Genomic DNA, 26,398 nt, shown 5'->3' with positions numbered 1-26,398 from the left:
AACAGCCGGGCACACACAGCCCAGGCTTTGAAGGGCATTTGGGGCAGTACATCCGGCTCTCCCTCCGGATTGATCTCCGGGCACATACTCTACATTTCTTTGTGGGCAAGTCTTTTTTGGGAGTGGGAGGAATGTGATCTGGAAAGTGGCGATCTTTCAATCTAGCCACTTCCTCCACCACTTCTACTCTAGGAACCTTTGCCCGTTCCACCACAATAAGGCTCTCTATCACTGACTACTGAAATTTAACAAATGTCATCCTTGACTCAGGTGAACAATCCTTGAACACAATAAAAGCCTTAAAAGTTGCCAAATGAAATAAATGTAGGGCCAACTTTTTATACCACACGTAAGACTTACGAAGAGCAGTGTAAGGTTCCAACCTCTGATCTACTCTATCAACACCACCCATGTGCCTATTGCAGTCCAAAATGCACGCAGGTTTGCGAGAGCAGTGTAAGGTTCCAACCTCTGATCTACTCTATCAACACCACCCATGTGCCTATTGCAGTCCAAAATGCACGGAGGTTTGCGCACTTCCGCAACCTGACCCCAAACAGTCACAGGGGAAGTACTCGCAACATGGATGGTAGATAGCATGTACACATCCCTCCTGTCTGAAAATTTCAGAGCTAGCAGCTCATTATTCCGCAAGGCACTGCACTGTCCCCTCTCAAGTTTTTTTCAGACAAGCTCCCTTGGATAGTCTTTCCAGTTAGAACGGATTGTGCCACAAGCAACAGTGTCCACTCTAAACAACTCCTTGAACAACGGCACTTCAGTGTAGAAATTATCTACGTACAAATCGTGACCATTGTTAAACAGTCGTTCACCAAGTTCCCACACAATTTGTTTGCTAACTCCAAAAGTGGCCAGACAACCAGGAGGGTCAATACTTGAATCCCTACCAGTGTAGACACGGAAATTATACACATATCCTGTACTGCTTTCTGACAGCATATACAATTTAATCCCATACCGTGCCCTCTTACTAGGAATGTACCGCTTAAAAACTAAACGCCCCTTGAAAAGGACCAAAGACTAGTCCACACTTATCTCTTTGCCTGGAACATAGACCTCTGAAAACCGATCTACAAAATGATCAAGGACAGGCCTAATCTTAAAAAGACGGTCACAATCAGGGTGATCTTGTGGCAAGGCTAAAGCATTGTCTACAAAATGCAGCATACGAAGAAGAAGCAAATAGCGATTACGTGTCATAGTTGCAGGAAATATTGCCGTTGCCATCAAGGGACTAGTAGACCAATAAGAAGCCAGTGACGGCTTCCTGATCAACCCCATCAAAAAAGTCAAACCTAAAAACTTTTTCATCTCTTCCAGATATGTGGGAACCCACTGAGTAGCTCTAGACTGAGGCCTAAGTCTGGCAGCGTTGTCCCTCAAATATTGCTCTGCATACAAATTAGTCTGCTCAACAATCTCTTCCAAAAATACATCGTCCATAAACAAGTGAAATAAATGGACAGGCAAAAGGTTTTCCGTCTTGACTCTACACCCTGGGAGACCAGTAAATGCAGGTAATTGTGGCTGCTCCATGTTTGGGGAAATCCAGGTGTCAGGTCTTCTAATGGGAAACCCTTCAGTCCCAGGCTGCTGCACTCTTTGCACATCAATGTCCTCCTCTACAACAGGCCCTTCATCTTCACTGAGAGTAGCTTCCTCATCAGAAGAATACTCTTGGACAGAAAACTCACTGCCAGAATCTCTCACTTCCTCCTCTGCCTCAGATGCAGAGTCAGTCTCGTAATCATGGTCTGAAGACGACTCAAAGAGCATGCCAACAACCTGCTGAGCGGTCACTCTGCGGCTAGCCATGATCCTCACTAACAACAAATGGATTGCCAACAACAACTAGCACTAAAATAAGTAATAAACAAGGTGTAGCTTTATCACAACGAGTTATGTACTAAAACACTATACCACTCACTTGCCTGAAAAAGCTTCTTAACAGCAACTACTCTGCACAGACACAGCAATCACCAATGATATCCCACTAAAAAGAAAAAAGAAAATTAGACATATGACAACACACATATCATTGTGCTCAAATCTAAGGACAATTTCACACACAATACTGCATTTAGTACACCACCTACAAACATGTCATTCATGCATGTCAACAATACTCCTTTGGAGTAAATTGCTTTCACTTACCTAAAACATGCAACTATGCAAACCGCAGGACAACTACTGCCAAAACCGCAAGGATCCACAGCAAAGGAAGCAAAAGCTTTGAACTAGAACAAAAAGAAGAAATAAACTGTTATAATCGCAAATACAAATACTTCGCCAGTTGACAAACACCCCGCCACCAAGACCTTAGAAATTGTCCCTGGTGCCTAAGTGGCTTCTGCCCCACTAGGAGGCAGATGGGCTTAAAAAAATAGGCTGATCTGCCCCCAAATGGGGCAAAAATTGCCAACAGCTCTGTTCCCTGTTTGGGGGGGGGCGGCCCTTGCCAAAGGGGGCGAATGGGGGTGCCCCCAGCACAAAAATAACAAAGGGAACCAAAAAACAAAAATCTCTGACATCTTGGTGCCTTCTGCCCCCCTTAGGGCCAGGTGGGCCTAACAAAAATAGGCTGATCTGCCTCCAAGGTGGGCAGAAATGGCCATCACTAATGTGCCCTCTTTGGGGGGGGGCGACCCTTGCCAAAGGTGCCGCCTCCCCCCCACACAAAACACACACGATGCCTGGTGCCTAAGTGGATTCTGCCCCCCTTGGGGGCAGATGGGTGTAAAAAGAATTGGCCGATCTTCTCCCAAAGGGGGCACCCCCAGCACAAAAAAAAAAAAAAATCCCTGGTGTATTGGTGGTTTCTGCCCTCCTTGGGGGCAGATGGGCCTACAAAAATAGGCCCATCTTCTCCCAAGGGGGGCAGAGATGGCCAATATGAAATTTCCCCACTTTGGGGAGGGCGACCCTTGCCCAAGGGGTGCCCCCAAACACACAAAACACACACACCACACAATCCCTGACGCCTAGTGTGTTTCGACCCCCCCGGGGGTTCGATCGTCCAAAAACATGGCCGATCTGCCCTCGGGGGGGCTGAAACTGAAAAAATAAAATAGCCCCCCATGGGAGCGACCCTTGCCCAAGGGGTCGCTCCCAAAATACATATGAAAAACCGAAATCCCTGGTGTCTAGTGGTTTTGGCCCCCTCCCTGGGGACTGATTGGCCGAAAAATCGGCAGATCTGTCCCGGGGGGGGGGGGGGAGGGGCAGGGGGGCAGGATAAAAAAAATAGCCCCCCATGGGGTCGCTCCCAAAATATTAGTGAAAAACGGAATCCCTGGTGTCTAGTGGTTTTCACCCCCTCCCTGGAGACTGATTGGCTGAAAAATCGGCCGATCTGCCCCCGGGGGGGGGGGGGGGGAATAGGATAAAAAAATAGCCCCCTGTGGGAGCGACCCTTGCCCAAGGGGTCACTCCCAAAATGATAGTAAAAATCTAAATCCCTGGTGTCTAGTGGATTTTGCCCCCCCCCCCCCCGGGGGCAGATCGGCCGAAAAATAGGCCGATCTGCCCCCAGGGGGGGGAGAAATACTAAATAAAATAGCCCACCAGGGGAGCGACTCTTGCCCTAGGGGTCGCTCCCAAAATAAACGTATAAACGTAAATCCCTGGTGTCTATTGGATTTCGCCCCCCCCCCCCCCGGTGCAGATCAGCTGAAAAATCGGGCAATCTGCCCCCGGGGTGGTGGGGGGGGGCGAAATACGAAATAAAATAGGCCCCAAGGGGAGCGACCCTTGCCCAAAGGGTCGCTCCCAAAATCTTATAAAATAAAAAATCCCTGGTGGCTAGTGGGGATTCCTGCACCACGATCGCGGGCCCTGTCTGTGATCGTGGAGCAGTAATCCAGTGAAAACAGGTAAGGGGGAAAGGAAAACCCCTTTCCTTTCCCCTGTGACTGTTTTTCCCCCCCAAACCCCCAAAAAGGGAAGGATTTACCAGAAGGAAGTCCTCTTCCCTCGACGCGCTGGAAGCAAATGGCTTCCAGCGCGTCCTGGCAATACTTGATGACGTTGGCGTGCTGTGAGCGTGCTGAAGTCATCAGATTGCCGGGGGGGTCGGGGTGGAAGGGGAAGGGATCCCTCTTCCATCCACGACCGGGGGATGTGGGTGGGGGGCCAAGGGGGGGAGCGCTAGCGCTCCCCGCGGTTCCCGGGTGCAGGACGAGGTGATCTCGTCCAAGGCACCTGGGAACTGGTGCCTTGGACGAGATCACCTTGTCCAAGGCACGCTACGGGTTAAAGGTTAGTGTAGGTTCAAAGAAGCCTCTCCCTAATTCCATAGCCTTTTACTTACGAACAAAAGAAAACACTACATTGTGATTTGAATAGAAATATTGTATGTTTTCTTGGTTAGAAAACCTTGTTAATAAAAGACTGCAACTAATTCCATACGTTAGTGGCAAGCTATAGTAAGTTATCCCTTCTTCCACTGATGAAGGAATTTGCGTGCAAACATAACATTCTCTCACATTCATTGTCGCAACATATTCATAAAGCAAGCAATAGAAAACATTAGAGGAAAGAGCTCCTTGTGAGTTATCTACGTGTAAATATCTCTCATTCCGTTAAACTTGTCTAATTCTGTAAGTGTAGGTACAACTTCTAAAAGAGTGGTGTGATTAGTCTCAGCTTTATTGATAAAGCTCATTCTCACAATCAATAGCAAACATAGGCCCAGATTTATACTTTGTGGTACAAAACCACGGTAACGCAGTTTTGCGTCAAAACGTTTGGCGCTGACTAGCACCATTTTTTAACGCCAGTCGGGTGTCATATTTATACTATGACGCTGGGTGACGCTAAAAATAGTTTAGAGTAATTTTTCTTGACGTGAACCATTGTGCCTTCTCGTAAGGCTAAATGACGTTAATGCCGGAAAAATGACTCTAACCCGTTTTACGACACGTAAACAGGTCGGAAAACGGAAATGGTCCATTTTTGCCCTCAATACCGTCAAATACAGATGCTAACGGAGAAAACAGTGTAAAGGAGAGGCAAAATGGACCCAGAAAGCCAGGAGAGACCCCAGGAAGACCCCAACCAACCAGGAACCAGCCAGGAGGACACAGACCAGACCCGGTGAGGGAGAAGAAAAAGAGTAAGTGTTGTTTCAGTCGGGAGGAGCATGAAATACTGGTGACAGAGTGCAAGAAACGCTGGCATGACTGCAAGTGAAGGACAAAGGAAAAATTGGCAAGAAACAGGAAGGCAGCACTGCAAACTGGAGGAGGGGGTCCAGCACCACAAGAGGACTTGGATGAGATGTAGGAGATGGTTGCAGCGGTCATCCCGGAGGAACACATCACAGAAATCGCAGGACTGGACAGCACAGACTACCAGGAAACACCACAAATGCAGGGTAAGTTGCATGGGGGAAATGAATGCTAAAATGTCAAGTGCAAGAAGGGGGAGGCACATAGGACTCACACAATGCATGTCAAAGGAGCGCAGAGGGACACATTGCACATTAAGCAAGTTGCACAATGCTGATGCAAACTACACATGTACCTATGCCTTGTTAGTGCCATGCGCCATAACACATACACAACCTGGAGTGTTGATGGATCAAATAGAGTCAGTGCCCATTTTGAGGTGCATTGGGTGTGACAGGACACGCTGCACTTAGCCCTGCAAATCAGGAAGAGGAAAGGGCAAAGGGCCAGGGCATGGGATCTCCTGCACTGCGCATGCCAGCTGCATGGGATGTGCAGCGGCACCCAGGGGCACACCACACCACATCACCAACAACCTTTGCATGGGGGTTTCACCGCTATGCAAAGGCTGGTGGAAATGCTGAAACAGACCTGGAGGGTAGCGTTGAACGTAATACTGATCTGGTGTCACAGGACAGCTGGGTTTGCCAGTCTGTAAGCTGCTGGAAACCTGCCAGGCCATTGGTCCATGGGGCGTTTCTCATTGACAACAGTTGCCACCACCACCTGTGCTGTTGGGGGTGGTGAAATAGACAATGGCAGTCAGGTACCCATAGGACTGACGCACTTGAAATGAGGGACCAGTATGACTACCTGCAGAATCACCATCAAACTAGCTTCAGGTCCTGACCTAAGTTCAACTCCTGTTAACTGGCTCTGTCCATAGACTCATTTACCATCAGGCACTGTCACATACATAATGATGTACACAGCAGAAATGTTATACCCATGCTGGTCATCCCTGGGTCTACCTCTGTGCCTGTGTCAAATTAGCTGCACTCCCACCATGCTGCATCTCATGTATCATAGTGCAAGAAGGGCTGCATTAAGTGGGAGGACATAGGTGTGTAAGAAGGCGAACCCACCTGCACAGACAGAAGATGAAATTGAACTCTGCTAGGTCCATGAGTGCTATGCAATACACAAACATCAACATGAAGAGCTATCAATGGTAACAAGAGCATAGTGTCCTGGCAATGCCATCCCTGGGGTGGTGCAAGTTCTCAGCACCGCATGGGTGTATGTGAGACATGTAAGACTGGGACAGGGGAAAATTGCCATGTGTGGTGCTGTGGAATGAGCACAGCAACACCCATTGCAAGCCCTTTCCATGCAAATCAATGCATAGGGAGGGTTGAGACCGACAAGATGGTGTCAAGCCACAAAAAGGATATACATCACACCTAGAAGATAAGACGCAGCCAATTGTGCCAACTGAGCTTCCCTTCATGTGACACGCAGGTGGGGTATAGGGCTGATATACTGCAACCATAATGTACAGGAACAATGTTTGCGAACTAAGATGACAATGAGCCTCCAATAGCAAGTCAGTAATGTGACATATCAACTGCCACAACACAGATGGACTGATTTTACACCATCTCATTGCAGAGGATGATGGCTCTCCTGCAGATCTGTCTGTCCTGGGGTACCCCGATGACCTGGATGACCAGCTGACAACCATCAGCCAGTAGACCCTTCAAGGAGTCCTTGTATACCTCCAAACACCACCTACAGTCGCAAGGAGGAGTATTAATGTAGCAGCCATCCCAGACGCCCCACCCAACACCTCAATAGTATGACCTGCCAGCACCGACACAGCTGAGGACTCTGAGGACCCAGGGACCCGCTTTGAGAGGACAGTGGTAGGAGTCCAGCGGGAGCTGGCCAAGGAGGTGCGGGTGGGGATGCAAACTATGGCAGCCAGCCTAGAGGGTATGCGCAAGTGCATCGTTACAGCTACTGAACAGACAGCAGCCCAACCAGGCACACACTCCCCAATCCCTGGAGTCCAGCAGTGTCTCAGGGACATAGCTGCTGCCATGAGGGGAAGGCCACAACAACTGCTCTCCCAAACTGGAAACAGCAGGATTGAGGACAAGCTGGACTCCGTGCACCAGGAAGTTGCCTCCCTCAGGGAAGACATGGCCGCCTACCACAGGGATGGTGCCCCTATCCTCCAAATCAGCAGCTCCTCCTTGCTGCAGTAATGCCATATGTAGTTCCACAGATGGCAGCTGCTGGGCATTGGGAGGCCACATCTCCAACCACTGAAGTGTGTGTGTGGCCCCCCCTCTACCTCGCCACCACCACCATCAAGGGCAGAGCAAACACTGTACACATCAGAGGATAAAGATGTGGAACAGATCATCTTCACCCATAGGAGTTCACGGTAGTACCATCCCATGCCACATGGGCAGTGTTTTCCTTTGTCCTGTGCTTGACATCATGTCAGTGTTAGCACAGTTGGAGCTATGCACTCTTCACCGACAAACTGTTGACCTTTCTGCTATGGACTGCAACTGTCTCTCACTTTTCAATTGTCAATTAATGTTCCCCTGCACTGAACAACACTTTACCCAGGCATGTCCCATGACATGTCCCTCAACCCTGGGCTTGTGTTGTGTCACAATTGCAAGGGTTTCACCAATGGGGTCACAGACCTGGACATTGTAAATATTGCACCACAACACTTGTAAATAAACACCACCTACACAACCAGCATGTCTTTGTGTATTGTGACACATCTACTAGGTTTAGGAATTGTGATGTGAGTAACATGTCTTTAGTCACAGAGTGTCAGTACAAGAGTGCAGGAATATGGGGGCACATATCTACGCACAAGGTTCCTACATGATAGACGACAATGTTGGTCTCATCCCCAACAAGCTATTTACTGAGTATGTCAAAAATGTTGAACACATGTATGCTTCACCCACTACATACAGCAGGAATGGTTGTGAAACAGTTATCTGGCAATATTGTCAGCTGGGAGTACCAGTAGAACACATTGGTGTGAAACAGAGGTACTTAAACTCTTCTGTAATTACCACTGGTCAGTTTAGCATGATAGATATAAAATGTAGGCTGTTGTCAGATGTCCCACAGTGCCCAGCATTCCTACACAGGACCCAAACAATGACAGCTGAATTACCACACCTACATGTCCAATACAAAGTTAACATAGTCACCTTGAGTGGTGGGTACACTGGATGGCAGATGCATAGACAAGTAGATGTGTTGTAGCTGCCAATGTGACAACTCAGTTATAAACAGATGATTAACATGTCAAGAGAGGGATTTAGGGGCAGGACGGAATCCCTAGGCCAACTCACAATTTTCACTGTTCACTCATGGGAAGACCATGAGACCCGAGCATATGGCACATGAAGTAAGGGAGTACCCAATTTTTTTTAATAAGAATGAAACTAAACTAATAAGAATTAAAAAAAAAACCTATCCTAACCTAACCTAACCTATCCTACCTATACTTAACCAACAACTGACCCTAACTACCCTATGCTAAACTTACCTAACACATTTAACAACACACTCTAAACATTGCCCCCTCTAACCCCTTATATTACGAGATACATGCAGACAACATATACTAAACTACACATTTACTAACTATATCTAAACAAATATATTTTTTTTTGGTATATATTTTTTTTCAACACATACATGCCCCAACATTACCCCCACCCACCTACCCACAAAGTAACATGTAAAAAGTAGAAAACCCACCCCCAAAACCCATTTATCCTAACTAAACTACTAACCTAATCTAACCTGACACTAACCCCATAAAACCCACTATAAAACATTAAAACAAATGAGGAGGGATGGGACAGAACTGGGGGTGACAGTTACAAAGCCAATTACAGCTTTGCCCTCTTGAGGGTTTTTTGATGAACTTAAGTCTTTTAGTGTTTGCTGCCACCTCCTTCTCCAGGCTGTCCAACCTTTCCACCTTTTCTCTTCAGTTGACGCATGATTCACCATTTGTACTCTCACACTCCATTTTAACATGCTATCATGCTCAAACGTTCTTTGATAGGGTATTTATTACCATAACTGTTTGTATATACCTTGCAGCCTTGAAAAAGTCACTTGTTGTGAAGGAACACGTGTTGGCTTGCTTATGCAAAGATGTTTATCCAACTGAGTACGATGGCTGTGGTTAAGGAAAGTTGATCACTCGATGGACCTTTGCTGATGCCTTCTAATAAAGGATCATTTTGCAACTGTTTTTAACTGAAAGATTGATTTATATATGGACTTTCTGAGTGCTGTGGTGTCTGTTATTAACTTTGTTGAAGTGTTTGCTCCGAACACCAAAATACGCTCTCGGGTAGTGGAGTGTACTCAACCGCATTGCACCTACAGTTTCCTATCTAAAACGCCACATTCATACTGTCACCACATTTGGGAAGTGCATCTTAATTGCCACCACTACCCGGCTTGATTTGTATATGGTATGAGGAGGATTTAGGTGGCAAATACATGACACTACCCCGGTGCTTTGCAAGACAGTTGACTGAGGTATTCAGCCTTGTCCTGCAAGGCACCCAGAGGCACTTTGTGATGGACATGCGGCTCAATTATAAGTCTGCAATGATCATCCGTTGACTAATCCATGACTGATGTGGCCAGGTTGTCTGATGGTATCAAATGCCCCATTTACCTTGCCCCCTAAGGTGGGTAAGCCCCCTTTACTAACGTGATGGCAGGGATAATGTGTGTGAAATTATGACACTGAAGCGCTATACTTTGTTGACACAATCCAGTTAAATGTGGTAGGCTGGTGGTGTCCTGGCGTATCATACATGACACTATGTCGGGGCACAGGTGTCGCCATGGCCCGTGAAATGTGTGACTTAGTGATGGTTGTGCATGACTCACAAGACATCTGACCTGCACTGGTATAATGGTAGGACATGTGAACTCCATGTCTAGACTGGCGCAGTTACACTTCATTCTGGTTGCATGCAACCTGTCCACAAGCATTGCATGCAGCACTCCAACACATCTGCTACTGTCATTCAAGAGCGGTAACATTAAATAGTATGCCAATGGGAGACTCACCACACAGCAACCAGGGCATCCATTGTTTGGCATGAGACACTTGCCAGCATGTGCAGGACAGCTAGCAGCTTTGTCACAGGTGGTCTGTTGTGTGGGGTCTGCAGGCTGGCTGTGATTTGTGGCTTAATGTGGTGCAGCAGGTGTAGTATGGTATGCCGGGTTCAGTCTTTAGGTCCTTATGATGTCCTGGTCCCTGAGGCCAAGGAGGGTTGACGTGGTTCTGAAGACCCTCTCCTGCCTTCTGCGTTGCCTTTGTGGGCAGCGTTGTAGTGGTGGTAATTGCTGTAGTTGTTGCTGTCCTCTGAAGCGTCTTGCAAACTGGATCAATATCACCTCCATCTTCTTCTGTGGGTTTGTAATATTGCTTCTGTGTGTTTTCCTTAAGTAGTGATGTGTTTGCCTCATTTTAACACCTGTCCTGACCCAGGTGTTACATTTTGGCGCAAAACGGAGTTTAGGGTATTTTTGGGTCCGCCTCCCACCCGTGCAGCTTTTTTGCCCGGGTAGATAAATATGGCGCTAGGGGGTTAGAGTCATTTTTTGGACGGGAACCCCTACTTTACATCTCATTGACGCAAGGAAGTTTTCACGCATCTAAAAAATGACGTTAGCACCAATATTTTGAAGTTAGATGGGTCTAGCGTCAAAATATAAATATGGTGTTGCATTTGCATTGAATTAGTGTAAAAGAAAATGACGCTAATTCAGTGCAAACAGAGTATAAATATGCCCCATACTGTCATGCATACAATTGCTAAGCCAATCCTATATATTTACAGCACCTATTGTTTCTAACCTGCTTGTTGTGATTATTCATGATCTGTAATGAATCAGAAAGTAGAAGGAGAAAAAATGTACTATGCAGCAAGACAAAAAAAAAATCTTCAATCTTCTTTGCGGTTATTTACAGCTTTCAGTCTCTTTTCAGAATTTTGTCAAAAAATGGTAATTGTTTGTCAAAGTCGGTTCAGCAGCTTATCAAATCAGTTTTAAGAGTTTTATCAGGTTATTGAAGGTCTTTTTTCGGGTTTCAGTTTTGCAAAAGTAAGCTCAAAGTTCAGTCCATAAACACCTTCAAGTGGCAAAAGTATTGACCTGTAATCTCTCAATCAAAACAAAATGGCAAAAATTTGTGTTGCCAATAACTAGTTGTTGTATATGCCCATTCAGGTACTGAATATCTTCGATCTGTAACTCTTTTTCTTTCCAGTCTTCAATCTCAACTTAATCCTCCGTCACTCAAATCTTCTTTTCTTATGGTGTCTACTTCTTCTTCGATTGTTGACAATGCGCCTGAGTCTTTTCCCTTCTTTTGTGATTTTGGCCACTTGTCTTCTTTCTGTGTTCCCTTTCTTAGTGCTCTTTTCAGTCCTGGACTTGCAACTTCCCCTTGTTCTGCAGGATTTTGACTTGATGTACCTGCAACAGGCTCAGGAGGAGTGTCCTGCCATTTGATAAAGTTTGTTTTGACCAATGACTTTGTGTTTCACCACTGCGCATATTAGTTGCTCAATGTTCACCAGTAGCACATGGTATGTTTTGTTCAGTTTAGCCGCCTATTGGCTTTGACATGGCATTAGCCATTACTTTCTGTATTCAGTTGAGCCGCCTATGGGCTTTGACATTGCATTAGCCATTACATTCTGTATTCTGCCTATTGGCTTTGACATGCTGTATCCAGTCTAGCCGCCTATTGGCTTTGACATTGCATTCCTATTGGCTTTGACATGATATTCAGCTCCGCTGCCTATTGGCTTTGACATGATATTATATATTGCATTTTGTATTCAGCTTAACTGCCTATTGGCTTTGACATGATATTCAGCTCCGCTGCCTATTGGCTTTGACATGATATTATACATTGCATTTTATATTCAGCTCAGCTGCCTATGGGCTTTGACATGATATAAGACATTGCATTTGATATTTAGGTTAGCTGCCTATTGCCTTTAACATGACATTGCATTTGATATTTAGGTTAGCTGCCCATTGCCTTTAACGTGGAGTTAGACATTGCAGTTGAGAATAGTTCTGTATTTTTCCAAGCTGTGTTTTTGCACCAGAGAACCAAGATGTTTTGCTCTCACAGTAGACTAGACCTGATAAGAGAGAGTACATGGGCGTCGTTTCTCTTCCCTTGAGCTTGGGAACAGGAGTAGTCTTGGAGACCTGGCCAGTCTCCAAAAGGCTTGCTCAGTTTCCCAGGTCTGAGAGGAGGGGGCACACCTTTGTAACGAATGTAACAGGCTGCAGAGAGTCAGATTCGAATCTGCCGGACCTCGTGCTGGAGCTTGGCGCCAGTTGCCAGCATCCCGTGTGGGTAGATGACACTCTTTCTCGCGGCTGACAGGGGTCTCAGCTTGCAGACCTTAGAAAGATGTAGCTGTAAATAGTTCCTACACGGTGAAGTATTTGTTTTGCTTTGCATTCAATATCTTATAAATATAACCTGCTGTGTATATTGCAAACTGATATATTTTGTTTGATTAACGCGGACTTGAAAGCTACTAATTCGTCATTCATTCATAAACATTGTGGTTGGGGAAGAATAAAATAACAATAAAAGTCTTCTTTGACCTCAGAAGTGCATTTCTGTTGTGTTATGTTAGTGCTTAGAAACTAAATAAGAGGAAAGCACTACAATTGGTACCTGGAGTCGTGGGGTCGGTCATTAAGAGGTGATTAAAAGGGGTTTGACGAGTTAGTAGATTTCTAAGTGCACACTTTAAAAGTGTAATTGTTTTTTGTTGTTTGGAGAATTACAGAAATTGTTTTCTGTTTGGGGAATCACAGTAGCACGGCAGACCATGTCTGAGAATACATGTGTTGATGAACTGCCTGATGGTGCTAAGAAAAACTGTGAATTGTTTTCTGTTTGGGGAATTACAGAAGAAAATGCATGTGTAGCTAAAAGGCCTGATAAGGTTTTGAGAAATAATTCCCGTTGTATATATGTAGAAAAAGTGTGTTTTGGAAGTAATGATGACAGAAAGGTCTGGATACCTTTATCTGCTTACAGAGAAATGCAGGAGAAATGTAGGAAGTTGGAACATGAAAATAGGAATTTACGTGAGCAAATTAGCCAGGATACGATAATTCAAAATAATGCTGAAAGTTATAAAAATGAAGAATCTTTCTTGTCCCATTCCAGTAATGAGGGGGTTAAGACAGCTCCGAGCTGCACTGAGTTTCCGTGTGAGCCAGGGTTTTTGGCAGCCAAAGTGCATTCCTTAACTGATAACAGGGACGAGAGACCAGAATGTGATTTACGAGTTACGTTGCAAAATGCACAAGTAAAACGAAGGATTTTAGAGCAAGACACCCCGAGTTTCATTAGCTTGTTTGATTTTTGGAAAAAGAATAGCTCTCATTTGAGAGAAATCCTAACACTTTTGTATATGGTCACTGTGAAAAATAATATGCAGCTGCGCGCGTGTGATTTGGCAAATGAAATAATGCAGACTTTAGGTTTCTGCGCAGTGCAAGAAGGAAATACTTATGTACATTTAAATCAAGAACAAGGAAAGAAAATAGTGCCCCTAGCTAGAATCATACAATGGATCTGGTACTTGCAAGACAGGGCTAGAGTACCACAGATAAAAGAATTATCAATGAAATTGTGTGCACCATTTGAATTTGTGTCTACTGAAGATAAAAAGCATGTTTGTTTTACTAATGATTCATTGACTGAAATGTTGCTTTCTGGCACAGTAGAAGAAACAGCGTTGTATAATGTGTGTCAGATTTTAAAGCAAGAGCTACGTGAGATGTGTCATTTTTATGCTGATTTTTGGTTCTTTGATAATGTTTTAGCACCTAACTGGTTCAATTACCTTGCAGATGTTAATGAGAAAAATGCAGAGAGAGAAGTGTTCACCCAGAATTCTGCCTTAGTGGGGATGGCTATGTGGGTGCCACAGAAATGTGAAAAGGCCACTTACAGGTGGGCAGAGATGAGAGAGATGCCCATTCCCCTAGATTTGATAAAAACTGTGCAGCATGCACAAAAGCAATCTGTCATGCAAGCAGTCACAGAGCAGTTGGGGAGAGGAAAGTTACCAGAACAGAAATGGCAAATTGATCAGGTTTTAGGGAAAGTGATTGCTGCAAATTACCAAGGAAAAATCGAAATTATGCTGATACCTAGAAAAGAATCTGATTCATTCATACAAATTGGAGACAGAATGGCCCAAATTGACAAAAATGCAGTGAATGGAGGTTTGGTAAAGAAGGAGTCTGCCCCAGCCCTTCTGACAGTGCAAGAAAAGGGAAGCTGTGGTGCAGCAGATAAAAACCTCAGTACTGATGTGTGGGCTGAAGCCCCAAGTGACCCTCCAGAACCTGCAGAAAATATAACAAAGGGCCCCAAAAACGTCCTGATAATAAAACAGGGAAAGAAAGAGGAAGGGTGCAGTTTAAATGAAAAATGTTATTTGCAAGAAAAGTCATACTTGTTTCTTTTGCAGATCCTACCACGTTTCGCCACTGTCCCTGAGTGTGCTGTGTGGTCCCCCTTCCGGTGTGTGCGTGTGGGGTCGGGGAAGGGACCGAATCCCCAACCTGAACCTGGCTGAGTAAAGTGCCAGCACCATGGATCCATTTTGCGCAAACTGCGCCTTCAGTTCAAGTTCAACTTGTTTGCTGTGTTTTTTTTTTTTTCCCCTCTCGTATGGAACTCTGACTTTTGCTTACCTTCCAGAAAACCTTTCAGGTGGACCGTGCATCTTTACATGAGTAGAACTCATGCCACATCAAATTGCTAACACTGTTGAATTAGAGACTCATTCAGAAGAAAAAAAAAAAAAATTGCCCAGTCTTTTCTATGTAGATGTATCTGATGTGAAAGGTTATGAAATCAATGTGTTAATTCACTTCTATTGCTTTACAGGGATTGCTTTGATCATAATGTTTTTTTTTGTACTGATGTTTTTTTTTTTTTTTGTTTGAAATATGAGATATGTGAAACAAAAATTCATTGGTCAAAGGGCGGAATGTCCTGCCATTTGATAAAGTTTGTTTTGACCAATGACTTTGTGTTTCACCACTGCGCATATTAGTTGCTCAATGTTCACCAGTAGCACATGGTATGTTTTGTTCAGTTTAGCCGCCTATTGGCTTTGACATGGCATTAGCCATTACTTTCTGTATTCAGTTGAGCCGCCTATGGGCTTTGACATTGCATTAGCCATTACATTCTGTATTCTGCCTATTGGCTTTGACATGCTGTATCCAGTCTAGCCGCCTATTGGCTTTGACATTGCATTCCTATTGGCTTTGACATGATATTCAGCTCCGCTGCCTATTGGCTTTGACATGATATTATATATTGCATTTTGTATTCAGCTTAACTGCCTATTGGCTTTGACATGATATTCAGCTCCGCTGCCTATTGGCTTTGACATGATATTATACATTGCATTTTATATTCAGCTCAGCTGCCTATGGGCTTTGACATGATATAAGACATTGCATTTGATATTTAGGTTAGCTGCCTATTGCCTTTAACATGACATTGCATTTGATATTTAGGTTAGCTGCCCATTGCCTTTAACGTGGAGTTAGACATTGCAGTTGAGAATAGTTCTGTATTTTTCCAAGCTGTGTTTTTGCACCAGAGAACCAAGAAGTTTTGCTCTCACAGTAGACTAGACCTGATAAGAGAGAGTACATGGGCGTCGTTTCTCTTCCCTTGAGCTTGGGAACAGGAGTAGTCTTGGAGACCTGGCCAGTCTCCAAAAGGCTTGCTCAGTTTCCCAGGTCTGAGAGGAGGGGGCACACCTTTGTAACGAATGTAACAGGCTGCAGAGAGTCAGATTCGAATCTGCCGGACCTCGTGCTGGAGCTTGGCGCCAGTTGCCAGCATCCCGTGTGGGTAGATGACACTCTTTCTCGCGGCTGACAGGGGTCTCAGCTTGCAGACCTTAGAAAGATGTAGCTGTAAATAGTTCCTACACGGTGAAGTATTTGTTTTGCTTTGCATTCAATATCTTATAAATATAACCTGCTGTGTATATTGCAAACTGATATATTTTGTTTGATTAACGCGGACTTGAAAGCTACTAATTCGTCATTCATTCATAAACATTGTGGTTGGGGAAGAATAAAATAACAATAAAAGTCTTCTTTGACCTCAGAAGTGCATTTCTGTTGTGTTATGTTAGTGCTTAGAAACTAAATAAGAGGAAAGCACTACAAGGAGTCAGATCTATTTGACTTTGATCTAACTCAACCCCTTCCACCGGGTCGGTGGCTTCCCTTTCTGTGTCTCAAGATCGTCTGCTTCTGGGAGAGCCCTCCTCTGATCAAATTCTCCTGCTGTCCCAGTTGAGACTTGCTCAATGTCGACTTCCTGTATTTCCTCCATCTCGTCTCTTACAGGGGTATCTAGATTTTCTTCTGTCTGTTTCTGACTCTCCAGTTTCTTTCTCTGCTTCTGGAGTTTGTCTGGATGTATTTGGTAATCTCAACAACGCTTCTTCTTTGTTCAAAGGACAGGGTACCTTTCAAGTGTGACTGGTGTGTACCCAGTTTTGGAACCCCTGCACACTTCACAGCAGTAGTAGTGACTAGTACCATTTGATGGGATCCCTTCCACCTGGGCTCCAGACAAGTCTTTCTCACGTGTCTTTGGATCACAACCCAGTCTCCAGCTCATTTGGTTTTTTTAAAATCTGTTTATTAAACATTATACATAATCAGCAGTACATTTCGCTATTAAAGATTTTACGATCTGTCTACACACATTTGTATTCTTGTACAGAGCAATTGCATGGTGATGTGCTGAAATACAATTTAAAACTGTGCAACTTGCGGTTAGAGTCACATTTGAGTACCAAATTGTGTATGCTGGTATCGGAAGTAGTGCGGGCTACTCCTGCCGGCGGGCGGGGGTAGAGGGAGGCACATCTGCTATATATGTAAGCTGTGGAGCCGGAGCCGAGGTTGGGGGACGGAGGAGCACGTAGCGCCAGTAGTGTAGTGAGCGAGACTAGATGAGAATTCCATGAGGTCGCAGCCATGGGAGAAGCATCTTTAAGCATTATGTTGTTACGCTGAGGTAGGGTGTGAAGGCATCAAAGCTAAGTGACTGGAGGGCAGCAGGGGGTTGCGTGGTGTAGAGATTAAGCAGGGAGATAGCTCCAGTGCACCAGTTAGCTCAGGGGGGTATGTGTCATCCCCGGCTTCTATGCCTACCACAAAGATATCCCAGACTTCAGCACTGCCCTGTATCAGACCTTTGTGTTGTAGCTGGCATAATGTCTGACCCTCAGCTTGTGAGCGACTACGCAAGTCGCGGAGCCAGGCAGTGTGTGGGGGAGCGTGTGGGGCCTTCCAGTGCGTGGCGATCAGGCGCTTGAAGACAACGAATGCTAGGTCTATAAATCTGTGAAGATGTTTGTCATCCTTAGTACGATGGCGTATGCGAGTAAACAGGATTCCGGGGTGGGTGCAAGAGTGTGGGCCGCGATGTCTGCTGTAGTATCAATAATTCGTTGCCAAGCCGTGTTTAGTGAATGGCAGCTCCAGACCATGTGGTAAAGGTCTGCTGCTGGGGTGGGACATCTAGGGCATACTGGGTTTGTGTTCGGGTATATTCTTTGAATGCGGGCCGGGGATAGGTATGAGTGGTGAATATAATTAAATTGGGTGTACCGTAATCTGGTATTGCGGGATACTGTCTTGATCATTGTGAGAGCTGCGACCCAGGCTTTTTGTGGTAATGGTGTAGAGAGGACTGCATCCCAACGTGCGTTAGCATGCGTCAGGTCCGAGCAGACCTCTGCTAGGATCACTTTGTATTGTTTAGTTATGATGCCTTTTGTGTTTCCCATAGTAAGGATTGTAGTGAGCAGATGGGATTCTCGTGGCTCAACGCTGCCGAGCCCCCATAAGTTGTTAAGTAGTCGTTTAGTGGCACTGTATGACAAGAAGGCCCCAGAGTGCATGACCCCTGCGGCCACTAGTTCTTTGAAGGTGCACAATGTGGAGCATGAGTAATAATCTCCCATGTTTAATGTACTTATGTTGTGCGTATCATGATGTAGTGAGAGTGTTTGGGCTCCCGGTAATTGAGTCAGCGGCAGCAAAGGGGAGTAAGGTGGTGAGGGGGCCTTGCCTTGGACATATCTGCGCCAGCAAAATCTAGCTGCATCCAACAGTATGGGTTTTAACGGCGGGCGGGTAGGGCCATACAATAGTGAGGTTATGATTGTTTGTGGTGCTGTGTATGCATGCAGCGCTTTGCTTTCTGGAGGTGGAGGTTCACTTAGCCATAGAGGTAGCCAGAGCAGCTGAGCCGCAGCGTAGTATCATTCAAAATTAGGCATGCCCAATCTACCTGCTTCTTGCGGGTATTGTGTGATAGATAGTGCTACTCTGCACCTGTCTTTGCCCCAGAGCAGGTCGGTCAGTAGGGAGTGCAGCTTGTGAAAGAACGAGTGTGGCAGGAGTAACGGGAGGGCGGTGAAATAATATAGGAACCTAGGAAGGATGAGCATTTTGGCTATGGCTACCCGACCCATAGGGGATAGGGGGAGTGAGCTCCAGAACGACAGTGAGCTACGGGTGGATCTGAGTACTCTGTCGAAGTTGCCCTCTTTCAGGTCGGCTATGGAGTGGTAAATTTGCATGCCAAGGTATTTAAAAGTTGTGTGACCATGGTAGTTGATATTGTGGCAATGCCATGTGAAATTCATTTGGTACGGGACTATGAGGGAAGATACTTGACTTAGACCAGTTAATACGTAAACCGGAGGCGAGTGCGAAGGAGTCCAGTGTTAACATCACCCCTGCCATGGAAATGGTGTGATTACGCAGGTATATCAGGGCATCGTCTGCATATAAGGATATGATGTGATGTGTGTTGAATTCTGAAATGCCCCATATGTGGGCGTAGCTACGGAGCTTGATTGCTAATGGTTCCATGGCTATTGCAAATAATAAGGGGGATAGTGGACAACCTTGTCTGGTGCCTCTGCCTATAGGGAGTGCTTCGGAGATCATTTTTCCTGTTTTGACTCGAGCTGTGGGTTTGGAATAAAGCATTTTGATCCACCTGATGATGCCGTATCTAAAACCAAGCGCTTTATGTGTGCGCATGAGGAAGTCCTCGCTCAGCGTATCAAACGATTTTTCTATGTCTAGGGAGAGGGCCACCGCTTCTGCCTCTGTGACGTTATGCATTATGTGGATTAATCTTCTGATATTTAAAAAGGTACTTCTCCCTGGGATAGATCCAGACTGATCAGAGTGTATTAAATTTGGTAGGTAGGGGAGTAACCTATTTGCCAAAATTTTTCCTAGTAGTTTGCAGTCCGAATTTAGTAGGGAGAGCGGTCTATATGATTTAACATCAAGAGGGTCGCGGCCCACCTTTGGGAGAACGACTATCAGGGCTTCGTGCACGGAGTCAGGCAATTGTAGCTTATTACGCGCTTCATTGAACACCTCTATAAGTGGTTGTAGGAGGTGAATAGCATGGGAGTTAAAATATTCTACTGGTAAGCCGTCTAAGCCAGGGGTTTTGCTGCGTGCCATTTGTGATAGAGCTCTGCATAGTTCTTCAATAGTAATGGGACCATCTAGTGTATCTGCATTGCCAATAATGTGTTGGTTTTAGGGAACTAATGACAGAATTTCAGCTAATTGCTGTTCGGTTGGGGGGTAGGAGGCGTGTATAAGGTGCGATAATATGTAAAGAAGGCCTCGTTGATTCCCACCTAGGTGTTGATGATGTTGCCTGAATTCAGCTGTATCGCACCTATAGGTGAGGGTTGCGTAAGTTGGCGAATCAGCCATGCTAACAGTCTACCTGACCTATCACCCTCAGCGTGTTGTTGCGCCATATAGTGTCTATAATCATGCTTACATAGCCTGGTGTCTGCCTCCCTGTATGCGGCTCTTAGCGAGTTCAGTTCCGCTAATGTAGACTCATTCCTGGAGACCTCTGCCTCCACTTTGCAGAGTTTAATCTCCAGTACTTGTAGCTCTTTGGTGGGTGTCCTTCTTACCCCAACTGTAGCCGCGAGGCTGTGTCCGCGTATTACTGCTTTGGGGGCATCCCACTCTATAGCTCGAGATGAGGTTGTGTTTTTATTCAGGGAGAAATAGTCTGACAGGCACTTGGACAATTCCGCATGGAAGGGAGGGTCTGAGAGAGCTTCTGTCTGTAGTCGCCATGTTGGTATGTGAGTGTGTGTGCAGCCCCAAACCAAGGTTATATAAAGCGGGTTATGATCTGAGATGGAGGGGACTAGGTACTCGGTTGTGCTTACTTTCTGGATTACGGCCGCAGATGCGAAAATCATGTCTATTCTGATGTGTAGCTTGTGCACTGAGGAGTAATAGGAGTATTCATGGTGAATGGGGTGTCCATATCTCCAGATGTCTCTCAAGCCATTATTGGAGACCCAGTTTGCCAGGTCCAGTGAGGCACGATTGGACGGAGCTGTGTTGAGCGGGGGATATGAGCGGTCTATTCGAGTATCTAGGACGCAGTTAAAGTCACCCCCCCATACGCAATGTAACATAGGGTCGCTAGGGTTACCAGTAATGAGTGTTCTCAGGAAGTCGCGTTAATTTGTATTCGGGGAGTATAGCGCTACCAGTGCTAGGGGGGAGACATCAAGGTCACCTTCTAGTATCACATATCTACCATTTGGATCGCATTGCGTACGAGACGTGATGAATGGGACCCCAGGGGCAATCCAGATCGCCACCCCCGGGCAAATGTCGAAGATGTGGTACCGTACAATTGCCCTTTCCATTTGGAGTGTGTGCTTTCCAGTGTGGATTTAGAGAGGTGTGTCTCTTGCAGTAGAGCTATGTGTACCTGATGTCTCCTGAGAAATGTGTAAATCCATTGTCTCTTGCGCAGTGCTGCCATACCTCTTATATTCCATGTGAGTATCTTATATTTTGAGATACATTGTTGAGTTTGAGAGGTCATGAGGTGTTTATAGGTTTAGCTAAGCAGAGGTGGTGCGTGGCCCCCGCCCCACTTGTGGTGGTGATGTGCCAATTACCCTCCAAGGCAAGACAGTTAGTGCCCTTGGTGTTGTTAAGCATGATCCTATTGGTAAGACAAATGTGACATGGTCTATTGTGAGCGTGGTCCCTATTAAATAACATGGGACAAAACAATTGGGTGGGAATCCCACCAATAACTGTTTATAACGTTAACTGAGATTATGGCAAGGCGAGAGGAATTCTAGCGGTTGCCAGCTTGGGAGAACAGACAATATGGAGCGGGGGTGCTGAAGGTCGTTGGGTCCGAGACATTGGGTTACCCAGCCCAAGTTGCTCTCGGTGTTGGATCCACCGCCCAGGACCACAAATGACTAGAGTGCTGTATTAAAGGACCTATGGTACTACCAATCAAGTCCTAGGCAACTGATCGAGGCAGTCCATGTCATTATGGAATAGGCCCAGTGCGGGGCATCGAGGTGAGTAGCACTTGGTTTTATTAACAAATGTCGTCTGCTGTCATTGCGTGAGGGTAGGGCCTCGAACAGAATCTGCAGAATCAGAGTTTGCGTCATGGTCTGGTTCCCCGTCGGTTTGAGTGGATAGGGTTGTTGGTGACGTATTGACAAATCTAGATGTGGCCTGCAGGAGAAGGGAGCGTTCGTTCAAGACTGTTCAGGAGTGGGTTTACTGCCTTGTTTTTTGCGTTGCCTGCGTCTTGCCTTGGGAGAGGACCATTTTTCCACTGGATTGCTTGTGTCTATCGGGTTGGCCTGGCCCTTAGCGTGTAGCCAGGTCCAAACATCCTCTGGTGTGGTGAAGAAGAGTGCACGTGAGTCGTCTTGTACACAGAGTCTAGCCGGGAACAACAGCGCATACTTGATGTTGTGTTCACGGAGGCGTTCTTTAACCCAGTAGAAAGAGCTCCGCTTCTTCTGCACTTCCGCTGTAAAGTCTGGGTAGGCTGTAATCTCTGCATTTTCGAATCGTATAGGACCTGATTTGCGGAATAGCTGTAGGATGAGGTCTCTATCGCGGTAGTTAAGGAGTCTTGCTATCAGTGGGCGAGGCAGCACACCAGGTGGAGGGGGTCTGCCCGGGACCCTGTGGGCACGCTCTATGGAGAAGAACTTCGGGATATTGGGGGTCATTACGACCTCGGCGGTCTTTCGCAAGACCGCCAAGGTACCGCCGTGCTGAAGACCGCCAGTGGTGGCGATCTTCTGCGCTGCGTATTATGACCGCTGGCAGCCCGCCGTCCTTTTTCGTATGGAAAGCCGCCAGCAGCCATACTGGCGGACGGCGGGAAAGTGGAGGTTGCTCAACCTCCACCGCCACGTCAACAGAACAACGCCCACTGGATCACATCCCATGATGATGGTGTGGCGGTGTTCTGATGACGGTGTTCTGGTCGCGGAGCTGCCCCCATGGATCCCGTCCCCTCCCGGAGGATCAACGGACAAGGTAAGTTGATCATCCGTTAGGGAAGGGAGTGGGAGGTGTTGTGTGCATGCATGGGGGTGTGCGTTTGGGAGTGTAGAGGGGGTGAGTGAGTGAGTGTATGCGTGCGGGGGGTGTTGTGTGTATTGGAAATGTGTGTGGGTCGGACGCTGTGCATGTCTGTGTGTATGTGTGCGAATATGTGTTGTTGGGGTGTATATGTGCATGTTCGGGATGTTTGCGTGAAGGGGTGTGTATATGTGCATGTTCTTGGTGTGTGCGTGTAGGGGTGTGTATATGTGCATGTTCGGGTGTATGCGTGTAGGGGTGTGTATATGTGCATGTTCGGGGTCGGGGTGGGGAGGGGGGTTGTGCCACCTTTGGGGGTGGCAGGGGGGTGGTGGGAGGATTCGTGGGGGGTAGCGTGGGTGGGGGAGACCCCTATCAGTGCTAGGGAAGGACTTCCCCGGCATTGAAGTGCCTACCGCCATGGATCTCATGGCGGTTCCCAACCACCTGAGATCCATGGTGGTATGCAGGGTCCTGATACCTTCGGTGGTCTAGTGAAGACCGCCGGGCTGGAGATCGCAATCTCCAGCCCAGCGGTCTTCACCGCCATGGCATTCGGAATGGTGAAGTGGCGGATGACCGCGGCGTAACCGCCGCAGTCATAATTCCATTTTTGTTTTTCCACCGGCCTGTTTGCGGTCTTACCGCCGCTTTACCACCGACCGCCAGGGTCGTAATGAGGGCCATTGTCTTTAAGAATTGTATCCATGAGCCATTGTTCTACAAATAGTTCTGAACTAGGGCCTTCGGCGCGCTCAGGAAACCCCCCCAGGCAGATGTTGTTCATTCTGAAAACATGAGCAACCTAAGAATTAGGCTTAAAATGACTACATTTCAAGATGGCCTGATACCTATAAGGGAATCAAGATGGATTAAATTAAACTTTCAAATTCAAGTACTTTCCTTTACATGAGAATCAGGAAAACATTCTGAATAAGTTCTAAACCAGTCATATGAATTCTTTTTAAAAAATGCATACTAGGACCATGCAATATTGCATCTAGAAACTCTGGCCTTCTGTATTCTCTTGAAATGTTCCAACACGAATTGCGCACATTGCAGATTTTCATATATATAGTAAACACCATAAAAGGATTGTGCACCATGAATAACAAAATATGGATTCAGGACACAAATCACACAACTTGTCAACTCGAATATTACCTAATAAATGTCTTAGAATAGTGGCATATAATGAACAACATTAATTAAGCTTGAGGAGAGAATCGTGCGTCTTGCCGATTTGAGTGCCACCATGTAAAATGTCAAGAAATGGTAGCACCCAATGAATATCAAGGTTAAATCACTATTAAACGAATCACGCGTCTTGCCAATTCGTAAACCACGTTGTAAATGCCAAGAAATAACAGCGCGTAATTAATAACAAGATTAAAGCTCCATGAAATGAATTGCGCGTCTTTTGCTGATTCTGAAGTCACCATGTAAATGTCAAGAAATGATAGCGCGCAATGCACAACAAGGTTAAAGCACCATGAAACGAATCGCGCGTCTTGCTGATTCGCAAGGCACCATGCAAATGTCAAGAAATTGTAGCGCGCAATGAGTAACAAAGTCAAATCATCATGAAACTAATCGCACGTCTTGCTGATTCGTAAGCCGCCATATAAATGTCAAGAAATGGTAGCGCGCAATGAATAACAGGATCAAATCAGCATGAAACAAATCGCGCATCTTGCCGATTCGTAAGCCACCATACAAATGTCAAGAAATGGTAGCGCGCTAAGTAATCTGTTAATCATTAAAGAATTAGGCCAAGAATATGAAAGTTCTCGATAACGGCATCGGGAGGCTAGCCCAACCACCGTCTTACCGCCCAGAACAAGGATCACCAATGAAGAATGAAGGGCAGAGTCCTGGAAGATCAAATAAGCCACTGGGACAGGATCTCAGGAAGTAGCTGCTGCTCTGCACCGGGACCTCTGAATAGTGAGCACTTGGAGCTGGGCTGGCTCCCTTTTATAGAGTCTTGGCCCAGCCAACAACTACACCCAGGCATGCTGCAGGTACAGTCTCTGGAAGGCCCTGGAAAGGGACCACACCCTAACACACTCTGAAAGCCTGCAGCAATACATTGCAAATGAACAGTATTTGTAAACACATTAAAAATAAGTCTTCAGGATTAAACTCTGCAATGCAAAAGGTTAAACAACAACATATCAGCACAATGCATAAATTACGTTGTTTTGAGAGTTTTTGCATTCTAGTCGCCAATAGAGTGCGCACTGCCCTGGTGTTGACAGTACTCCCCTCTCCCAGACGTGCTCTAGGGCCTAGTTTGCCTGGATTAAGACGATGAAAGCGTCTCACAAGTACTGGAGCATGAATATCAGATGCGGAAACCCATGAGTTACTTTCAGGACCATAACCTTTCCATGAGATTAAGTACCATAGATTACGCCCTCTCAGTTTAGAATCCAACACTTTCTTAACTTTGTATTCTTCTTCCCCTTGTACTAGAACAGGAGCTGGATGAGGGCGGACCTTTAAGACTGCCTTCTTCAAGAGGGAAGTGTGGAACACTGGATGAATCCGTAAGGATCTGGGCAATTGTAGTTTATAGGTCACTGGATTGATTTGCTGGAGGACAGTGTAAGGACCTATGAATTTGGGGTTAAACAGGTACTTCTTCTTGAAATCTATATGTTTTGTGGAAAGCCACACTTTGTCACCTGGTTGATATTGCGGTCCCTCACAATGTTTCTTGTCATAATGCCTTTTGTATTTTTGTTTGGCTTTTTCTAAATGCTATTGAATCAGTTTCTGGGTTTGATGTAAATGCTGAATGGTTTCTGACACAGCTGGAGTAAGAGAACTTTCTTGAGGAATTGTGATGGGCAAGGTGTCAGGATGATAGCCAAATAAACCAAAAAAGGGTGTAACGCCAATAGAAGTGTGGAATGAGTTATTGTAGGCTAACTCAGCTAACCAGAGCATAGATGTCCAAGAATGAAGTGCCTTTTCAGCGTAGGCATGTAAGTATTGTTTCAAAGTCTGATTTAGTCTCTCCGTTTGACCATCTGTTTGAGGATGGTGACTAGTAGATAGTGTAGATGTCACTTGGAGTGTTTTACAACATGTCTTCTAGAAATTGGAGGCAAATTGCGACCCCCGATCGGAGAGGATAACTTTTGGCAGTCCATGATAATGAACCACTCTGTTCAGTAAAATAGTTGCCAATTCACTAGAAGTGGGCAATTTCTTAAAGGCAATGAAATGTCCATATTTCGTGAGACTATCTACTACCACCAGAATTACTGAATGCTGATGAACCACTGGCAGACAAGTTAGAAAGTCTAAAGAAATGTGTTCCCATGGACGACTTGGGGTTGGAAGTGGATGTAACAACCATTTTGGTTTTGAATGACTTGTTTCAGTGCGAGCCCAGACTTCGCAGTTGTTTACCATTGCTTTTACATCTTTTGTTAGGGTAGGTCACCAAAAATAGTGTTGGATCAGTTCAAGAGTTTTATGAGTACCTGGGTGACCTGCCGTAGGTATAACATGCAACCAATGAAACACTATCTTGCGAAGTTTGGTAGTGGGTAAGAACAAACGAGCATCATGAA

The 26,398-nt window shown here is 45.8% G+C and overlaps 2 protein-coding genes and 1 long non-coding RNA gene across 3 annotated transcripts in view; 2 read left to right on the top strand and 1 right to left on the bottom strand.

Annotated features, from left to right (window-relative positions):
• The window catches only part of LOC138266025 (uncharacterized), a 341,072-nt gene that overhangs the window by 201,320 nt on the left and 113,354 nt on the right, over positions 1-26,398 (top strand). The gene's annotated exons all lie outside the window — the stretch shown is intronic.
• The window catches only part of LOC138266026 (uncharacterized), a 199,164-nt gene that overhangs the window by 100,958 nt on the left and 71,808 nt on the right, over positions 1-26,398 (bottom strand). The window lies entirely within an intron of this gene.
• On the top strand, positions 11,795-16,615 carry LOC138266024 (uncharacterized). The gene is made up of 2 exons (XM_069214332.1): positions 11,795-14,280; positions 14,804-16,615. Exons 1-2 carry the CDS (start codon positions 13,145-13,147, stop codon positions 14,913-14,915), a joined length of 1,248 nt encoding a protein of 415 aa, XP_069070433.1. The 5' UTR covers positions 11,795-13,144; the 3' UTR covers positions 14,916-16,615.

This window comes from Pleurodeles waltl, chromosome 11 (genome assembly GCF_031143425.1).
Source record: "Pleurodeles waltl isolate 20211129_DDA chromosome 11, aPleWal1.hap1.20221129, whole genome shotgun sequence".
Classification (NCBI taxonomy): domain Eukaryota; kingdom Metazoa; phylum Chordata; class Amphibia; order Caudata; family Salamandridae; genus Pleurodeles; species Pleurodeles waltl.
The sequence above is the reverse complement of the archived record's forward strand: the minus strand, read 5'-3'. Positions and strand labels throughout refer to the sequence as shown.